This window comes from Hyposmocoma kahamanoa, unplaced genomic scaffold, assembly GCF_003589595.1.
Source record: "Hyposmocoma kahamanoa isolate Upper Pololo Valley unplaced genomic scaffold, ASM358959v1 65, whole genome shotgun sequence".
Taxonomy (NCBI): Eukaryota; Metazoa; Arthropoda; class Insecta; order Lepidoptera; family Cosmopterigidae; genus Hyposmocoma; species Hyposmocoma kahamanoa.
Window position 1 is genome coordinate 12,203,473 of NW_020653853.1, and position 8,343 is coordinate 12,211,815.

Sequence of the window (8,343 nt, forward strand, 5' to 3'; positions counted from 1 at the left end):
AATACAAAATATTTCATTATTTCGCATCTTTTCTATTCAAAAGATTTTTGATGAAATTAAAGGCACATGGGACTTGTCAACTTATGTCTCAGGGCGAGGGGCACAGCGGCAATGCGCCTAAGATCTATGCAATTTAAAGCTCTGGAGTGACACTGCAACTGTTCTGCTGTCCGCTAACTAAAACGCAGTTAAGTGACAAAATATTTTTTTAATATATAAAAAACCATAAACCAGTTTTAGAATATTGAAATTGTTTAATGATATTTCAGCTAAGCATCGCTAGGGGAAGTTCCAGGGATAAGTAGAACACGTTAACTAATTTTAACTGTTTTTAAGAGAATTTTGTGCTCTTCTTTAGCTATTTCAAACGGATATTACACTATTTATCACTTAGGCGCGGTTTAAATAATGGACAGGCGTGTGCTTACCACCAGGCGCACAGTCCTGTCACTTAGTTATTTTGGCTTATTCCTCATGCCCCTAATGGTAGGAATAATTCATATGTCCTTGTGTTAATGTGGTGCTAAAATTATAGCATATTAATGGGTGCAATTTTGTGTTTTTTTTACAAATCTGAGATGCACGATAAACAAGATAAAACGTTTGGGTAGGTACAACGGGCGTAAATAAAATAAACTACGTAATCTTGTCGTATAATTGTATTACGACCAGTGACATGTGAAGACCAAAGGCGAATCTGCGGCACCTCGGGCCTAGGACAGCCTCTTTAAATATTTTCTGTTGTGTTATTAATGTACACACCTACTTGTAGTTGTAGATTGGCAAAAAGAATTTTAATTTAAACTATGCCGACGATATGGTGCTCCTGGGTCCAACGGCGGGCTCAATTGCGGAGTTGCTTCGAACTTGTGAACAGTACATAAGTTCTCACGGCCTTGTGTACAACTGTGCCAAGAGCGAGTTTTTGATCTTTGGGCTCCCCGGTAAGGGAATGTCCTACGAACCAAAGATAAGTCTGAACGGTTTGCCCCTGAAAAGGGTAGATAAATTTAAATATCTAGGACATTACCTGACGGATGATCTCAAAGATCTAATTGATATTGATCGAGAACGTAGGGCGTTGGCTGCCAGATGTAACATGTTGGCACACAGATTTGCCCGTTGTAGTGAGGAAGCCAAAATTACATTATTCAAGGCATACTGTCAATCCTTCTACACGGGTGGTCTGTGGGTGAACTATACGCAGAAGGTACTCAGCGCCCTGCGTGTTCAATATAATAACGGTTTCAGAATGCTGATGGGACTACTACGGCATTGTAGCGCATCCTCGATGTTTGCTCTAGCGGGAGTAGATGACTTTTTTTGCTGTGATGCGAAACAAAAAGGCGTCACTACTCTCGAGGCTGCGTTCTAGTCCTAACAGCGTACTGAAAATGTTTGCGGCTAAGCTTGATGCGCCGATGCTTCAACATTTTATCCAGGTTCTGGTGAGATCATCAGGTTATCGGCGCCTCGAGCGGTAAGTTGCATATACGTGTTTCTTGTGTTGGTCAATGTATTGTCCCGTAAATTGTACCTACTAATAATAGCTTTAAGTTTAAATGTTCTGTATCTTTTTGTATTATTAACAAGTGGGCCATAGATGTCCAAATAAATGATTTATTATTATTATTTACCTAGGTTTTTAAATAGTCATGAGCGGCAGGAGTCATTACTCATTTTCTATCAGTTAGGTACCTACCTAGTTCATTTGCTATTAAGAGACGTTGAATGGACGTCGTCGGGTCCGCGTGTACTGCGCGACATTACAATTTAAATTCAACGTTTTAGCTTTTTCATATTTCTTTACATGTCACTACGTTTAAATAGGTTGACTTGTGACATTTTTTTCGTGGTTTTTGTCTTAGACCCGTCGTCCATTTATTTGTAAGTCAATACATGTATTGTAAAAAATATTGACAGTGAGAACAATGAAGTTTTAATAAAAATTAGGATATGGTCGACACTAAAGAATCCGCCATTTGTTCGTTCAATTTTTGCTTAGGTATGTTCATTCCGTAGTTAGGGCACCTCCTTTCTTTTATTTTTTTTCCAACCTCTAAGTTTTTATATGATTTTTCCGTTGTTGTCAAATAATTTTTTAAATCGTTTTACTGTAACTTGCTTTTATTCTATGTAATTTTATTTTATAATTCACGCTAAATAAAACTTCAAAAGGTCATATTATATCATACATTAATTCACCATTTGAAATACCTATTTCGGAAAATTACCCAACGGTGGTAGCAATCTTTCTTCTGTCATCGTGACATTGACATTTCGGATTGTGGATATTTCTATTTGTTTTGTTTGCCGCGTCTTAGGTCGGAAGTTAAATATTTGTTTATAAAACGATTGATATACCTCATAGCTTCCATTGTAAGTTCAAAACAAAATGTCGGAAATAAAATTCGTCCAAACTCACTGTGCCGTACAAGGCTGCAAAACTACAGTTTTCAACAAAGGCCTCTCGACTTTACTTCATCAGTAAGTTTTACTCGTACGTGTTTTTAACTCCGATGCAAAAAAATGCGTGTGTGTCTGTATGTGAAATTTGATATTCTATGAAAATACCATGACATCACAGTACTGTGGTAACCTTGATCTGATGCTGCAAGCAGGACAATCTGCCGACTGCTTTAGTAGCAGTAGCGCTCCTTGGGAAAGAGTTCGTCCAGGGAAGGACTGACACCTTACCTATTTCTGCCGCCAAGCAATAATGTGAGCATTACTGACTTCCGGTTTAGAAGGGTAAGGGTGCTAGTAAAATTACAGGCACATGGGACTTGTCAACTTATGTCAAGAGTAATGGGCACAATGGCAATGCCCATAAGATCTTTGCGATTTAAAGATCTGAATGGCACTGCAACTGTTATGATAGGCGCAACTTGTTCATCCCGCCACTTGGTATCATAAAAAACTGCCCTATCTCCTCAATTACTTACAGGCTCACTAATTTGTTTTGACAAGTTCTTAGGCATACAGATCTTGTGGCTTTATTGACTTTTTGGTGTACACTGTTTTGTATCATGTGTTTTTAAATGTTAATTGGTATATGGATTTTGACACCCATTCATTGTAAATATATGTGTGCAATTCATGTAAATTTCATACGATTTTTAAACTGTACTTTTACATTTATATTATTTGTATTATTACATTCTATGATGAGTTTATATGGTCACAATTATTTGAACTCACATAAAACTTTAAAATCTCAAACTTCTGTGCAGATTTCCAACCTCAGTTGACATGCGAAACAAGTGGTTGGTGATTCTACGAAGTAAGTGCGCGTCAGTGGATTGGTTGAGGAGCAAGATTTGTTCAAAACACTTTGAAAATAAACACTTTGACCACCAGAGGAAGTTAAAAGAGACTGCCATACCAACATTGTTTCCTGGCTCTTCTAGTTCTAGTACCACCAAAAAGGTCACCAAGGTAAGTTTTGACATTTGTTACCAAGTACTGTTATTCTATCATCTGTCTAGTGTTTTTCTAATATTTACCTATTTAACAAAACCAGGATTGAATATGGAATATTGAGTCCCTGTATTCATTACCCATATCTTACTTTTGTTATCACTACATTGAGTATATGTCTTGCTTTTATATATATATATATATTGACTGACTGAGCTAATTATAACTGCAATGCTAAATAAAATTAATTTAAGCATTGCAGTGCTTTTAAATTTTTTTTTATGCCAACATCAACATAAAGTAATCAGGTAGTGTAAACACCATGCAGAACAGTCGTCTTCCAGATTTAATATAAAGGGATTCAACCTAAGGGGTGTTCCCCTGAATAAGCACAAAATTTTATTTTGTACAGGTAGCAGAAAATTCACCTAGAGACAAAATAGATAGAATGCTCAACACATTAACACAAGCAGAAATAACTGACGACATCAGAAACACTATGAGGATGATCAAAATTCCTGACAACTTCTCTGATTGTGTTGGTGACAATCTACAATGTATTCCGGACACACCAGTTGAAGCTCAGCTAATGCTGTTAATTAAAAAACAAGACCACTTGATTACAAGACTGAAGCAAGTTGTTATGCAGAATAAAAAACATGTAGAAGTGTTACAGAAAAACTTGGAGGATATTCGAACTTCTAAAAAGGAAATGGAGCAAAGTATTGAAAGTTACAAATATATTGTCAAATGTTTGCAAGAGAAACATGCCACACTTGAAGAGCAAATTGAAATCCTAACAGCAGTTGAGTCCAGATAAGTGCAATGGACTATTAAGTGTATTCTAAGTTTAGGTTGGAATTTAAATTTTAATAAGCCAAGAAAACAATGAGTATGTTTATGAACTTGGATTACTTTTTTTTATTAAATATATAAGCTTGCATAAATAATTAGTATTTTTGTTAAATAATTAAAGTTCTCTTAAACCTAAGTACAGTCTTAAATAACATGATTGTTATAATATGCAAAGATATTACAAAAACATACAATTAAGCTATAATTATTAATTAACTAAATTATTTATGTCATGAAAATGTGAATTTCTTCATTTTCAACGTAATTGTTTTTTTAATATCTCTCTTAATTTTAATTTCTTATTTGTTTTGTCGGCTAAAGGTCTACCTAAAGGAATAATTTCCATATGTTGTAAACGTCGTCTGAACTTTTGATAGAATTCCAGAACACTAGGATCAGCCCAGACATGCCTTGAATCAAAATCAAGTACTCTCAATGTATTTAAGCTGTGGGCTCTACTTAAAGCCACATAAGCTTGCCCAGCCTCAAAAATTTTAGACAAAGACATTTCCACACAATCTAATGTCAAACCTTGAGATTTATGAATAGAAAATGCCCATGCCAAATTCAAAGGAACTTGTCTACGACACAGTAATGTTCCATTTGAGTTTTTGACGTACCATCGCTCTGTTTTTGCTGTGTATTCTTTCTTATTTTTAAATCTTACAACTGGTAAACCTTCCTCAAATCTAACTACAACTCCTCTAGCTCCGTTTACCAAACCTGCATTGACATTTACATTTTTTAGTAACATCACTTGAGCACCTATCTTGAGTACTAGTTTAGCTGGAGCGATGGTCTGCATGTCTAAAGTCTTTGCAGCATTATCGCTATCTTGCGAAGAAAACACCTTTTCTTCTCCATCTAGGTTTCTTAATTTTGATTCATTAATCAATTTAGAGTCATTTGTGTGTGAGCAAAGTCTTGTAGCCAAGATCCCATCACCTTCAATTTTTTGTTTAGCTGTTAGTGTTAATCTGTCACTTATTTCTTTTGTAACTCGTCCAATTCTAATACTATTAAGTATTGACACGAATTCAGAGTCTTTTTGTCTGTGGACTTCCTTCAATTCAAAGCAAAGCTCAATACATCTATCCCAACATGGTGATTGGAAACAGAATCTTTTTCCATTTTTTCCTTTTTCAACAACTGGTGGTAATTGCAAGAAATCACCACAAAGTATCAATTGAATCCCACCAAATGGTTTATCATTTTTTCTAACATGCCTTGCAACTGTTTCCAATTTCTGAAACCAAAGAATTAGAATTTAGTCACATTTAAGTTCCTTTATTGGCTAGTTTACAAATATTAAGAAATTGATTGAATTTTAACTAATTAAGTACCTAGTCTAACATTTACCCATGTTTTAGTGAAGCTATAAGTACTTTGACATTTTGCAAACAAAACATTAGCCAACTGGATGCTTCAAACCAAGGTAGTTGCGAATAGCAGCATTAGTGATGAAAGAGACTCAGTTGTTTAAGGTGTTTTATATGACTTTCATTACTCGACTCTAAAATTTAAGACTGGAGGTTCGAATTTTTGTCATTATACTAAAAGACTTATATGACTTAAACAACTTGAACAACCTAAACTACTCGAGTTGTTTGCAATGGACTTATACCTATTTTATGTCCTATTAAGCCCGAAGTTTATAAATAAAAATGACGAAGTATGTAGTAAATAATCATATTTATTTAATTAGTTAACTAACTGACTTCTTTGAACGAAGCTATGTTAACCTTATCCATCAATCGTAAATAAATATCATGTGGGTAGAAATAAAATCACGCCATACGGCTCATGACTCGCGACTCCCGAGGCTATAAGGCGCCAGTCCTTTTAATTCTATAAGTCCTAAAAGTCTTAAGCTTCCTAGGGTTAAAAGACTTTGACTCGAATTAGTCTTGAGTTTTAGTCTTATGACTCAAGACTTGAGGGTTAAAAGACTAGACTAGTCGTGAAGCGTTAAAAAAGAGTCGAGGTTTTATAAAAGGCCTTTAAAGACTGGGTTTCTTTCATCACTAAGCAGCATCCATGTTCAAGTCGTGACATGACAAAAAGGCACGCTGGAAAAATACAAATTTTCCAAAAACAGACTGTAACCCGAAAAAGCTGCTCAGCTGTTGTTTTTAAAATATAACTTAGACAAAATTCCACAATGATTATGGTAGGCAAATTGATTGTTTTCATGAACATTATTTTGTTAATAAATGTCACAAAATCATTGAAATTATATTTTATTACAATATCAAAGAAAATAGATAGATTTTTTATGTACACATATTCAACATATTCAAAAAGATGTACATTTATTGTGTGTTTTTTAAAACCTAAAATCAGCATCCACTTACGTGTAAACCTGAATCAGCAACAACCCCGCTTCAAACTTCAAACCACACCTATTGGGGAATGTGTTGGGTGTGGAAGGTTGTACTTTATCAAAAAGTAGTTTTGATTCTAGTTTACATATCCACTAAGTCGATGATTACATAACAGCATAGTTGATTACTTTGTTACTTGATATGTGTAAACCAATACACCTATATACAATATATTATAATAAACAGGAACAATATACCTCAAAGTAACTGCCGTCAACCATAGATATCTCATCAATAATGAGGTGTTTACACTTCCTCCACTTTTGAGCCACTAAAGGAAACTTCAAAGCCTTATCACAAAGATTTTGCACCGATCCACTCCCATCTCCAATACCTGCAAATGCATGTAGTGTTGTTCCTCCTGCAATTTTATAAAATATTTTGTTTGATCTTTCTATCACATTAAAGAAAACAACTGATAATGAGATTTTTACTTACCTATGTGGCAAGCAGCAACTCCAGTTGATGCAGTAGGCACAGTAACATCAGGAGGCAATGCTGCTACAATTCTCTTCAACAGAAAACTCTTCCCTGTTCCAGCAGACCCGGTAAAGAATATATTTTTTCCACTCAAACATGCTTCTAACACTCGCTGCTGCTCAGCGCTTAAAGAACTGGTAGTAGTCAAAGGAGATGGTGAATACAGTTTCTTAGGGGCAGGCCCTTTACCCAAATCTTCAGATTTTCGCTTCTTTGATGGTGGAGATGGTGTAGTTATTGTGGATTTACTGATTTTTTTCTTGGCATTGTGTATATCTGCTACAGTAACTGGACTAATTTCCTCAAATGATTGAGATTTACCACTAAGCAATTTCGCTCTCATGCTTTGCGCGGAAGGTGCTGTATTGGCACTAACTTCTTTATCACCAGTCATTTTAACAAATATCGTACGGAGAAATCCCACGAGGTTAGTCGGCGGTGCATTTGATATGAATATAGTGCATCCTGCTTCTTGAAATTTGACACTGGCTTTGCCTTCAGCCATGAACTTTTTAAATACATTTATACCTTTCAGCGCTAGTCTAAGTGCAGCAGACTTCTCGCTCGATATTTCCATGAACATTTCTCGAAATTCATTTCGGATTAAACGTAGAGACGCTGTTTTGTAATTAACCTTTCTGATGATGCACCCTTGTGGGGTCATCCACTCCACTGTTGCAGCACAAGATAAAAATGATTCTCCACCTTCCATTTTTTAATTCACTACACGGATTTTAATTCAAGAAACTGAAGAAAAACAAAAAGTACTCGAAGGCGCGCAGGCGCATTCTTTGTAGTTTATTTGCGAATATGCTGCTAATGTCAAAATTCAATTCAAAGTGACAGTTAAATGCCATTGGGTCAATAGACAAGCTATGCCTTTAACATGGTTACACATGAGTTAATTCATAACTTTCAAAACAGATGGCAGCAGCAGTAAACTCTCGTTTCCATATTATATTCAAAGTACTTCGTGATAATATGATTACTCTGAACCAGGAGTTCCCCAACCAATTTTGTCTACTGCCCACTTTGAGAATAAATTATTTTTTGGCGCTCCCATTTTTTCACCTACTTAAAAACCGCTATAACTTCAAATTAAATTAATTATTGTGAGCTATATTAGCGGAGATTAAACATTCATTCTAAACGAGAGTTTTACTATAACCCGCAAGTTAACATGAGACCTGAGCGGAGTAGGTAG

At 35.4% G+C, this 8,343-nt stretch overlaps 2 protein-coding genes across 2 annotated transcripts; one reads left to right on the plus strand and one right to left on the minus strand.

Annotated features, from left to right (window-relative positions):
* Positions 1–2,294: 2,294 nt before the first annotated feature.
* LOC113231270 lies at positions 2,295–4,384 on the plus strand. Its single transcript, XM_026465505.1, has 3 exons — positions 2,295–2,487; positions 3,234–3,438; positions 3,833–4,384. The coding sequence occupies exons 1-3, from the start codon at positions 2,396–2,398 to the stop codon at positions 4,238–4,240; spliced, it is 705 nt and encodes a 234-aa protein (XP_026321290.1). The 5' UTR covers positions 2,295–2,395; the 3' UTR covers positions 4,241–4,384.
* A 127-nt stretch (positions 4,385–4,511) lies between these two features.
* Positions 4,512–7,919, minus strand: LOC113231269 (ATP-dependent DNA helicase PIF1). Its single transcript, XM_026465504.1, has 3 exons — positions 7,098–7,919; positions 6,857–7,020; positions 4,512–5,521 (listed from the first exon to the last, which is right to left on the minus strand). The coding sequence occupies exons 1-3, from the start codon at positions 7,849–7,851 to the stop codon at positions 4,532–4,534; spliced, it is 1,908 nt and encodes a 635-aa protein (XP_026321289.1). The 5' UTR covers positions 7,852–7,919; the 3' UTR covers positions 4,512–4,531.
* Positions 7,920–8,343: the final 424 nt, after the last annotated feature.

Excerpts from the sequence above, each read along its gene's own strand:
- LOC113231270 (XM_026465505.1), top strand. The coding sequence starts at position 2,396 with ATGTCGGAAATAAAATTCGTCCAAACTCACTGTGCCGTACAAGGCTGC. Across the intron at positions 2,488-3,233 it reads CTCTCGACTTTACTTCATCA|ATTTCCAACCTCAGTTGACA; the intron begins GTAAGTTTTACT and ends ACTTCTGTGCAG. Across the intron at positions 3,439-3,832 it reads CCACCAAAAAGGTCACCAAG|GTAGCAGAAAATTCACCTAG; the intron begins GTAAGTTTTGAC and ends TATTTTGTACAG.
- LOC113231269 (XM_026465504.1), bottom strand. The coding sequence starts at position 7,851 with ATGGAAGGTGGAGAATCATTTTTATCTTGTGCTGCAACAGTGGAGTGG. Across the intron at positions 7,021-7,097 it reads AGTTGCTGCTTGCCACATAG|GAGGAACAACACTACATGCA; the intron begins GTAAGTAAAAAT and ends ATAAAATTGCAG. Across the intron at positions 5,522-6,856 it reads TTGACGGCAGTTACTTTGAG|AAATTGGAAACAGTTGCAAG; the intron begins GTATATTGTTCC and ends CTTTGGTTTCAG.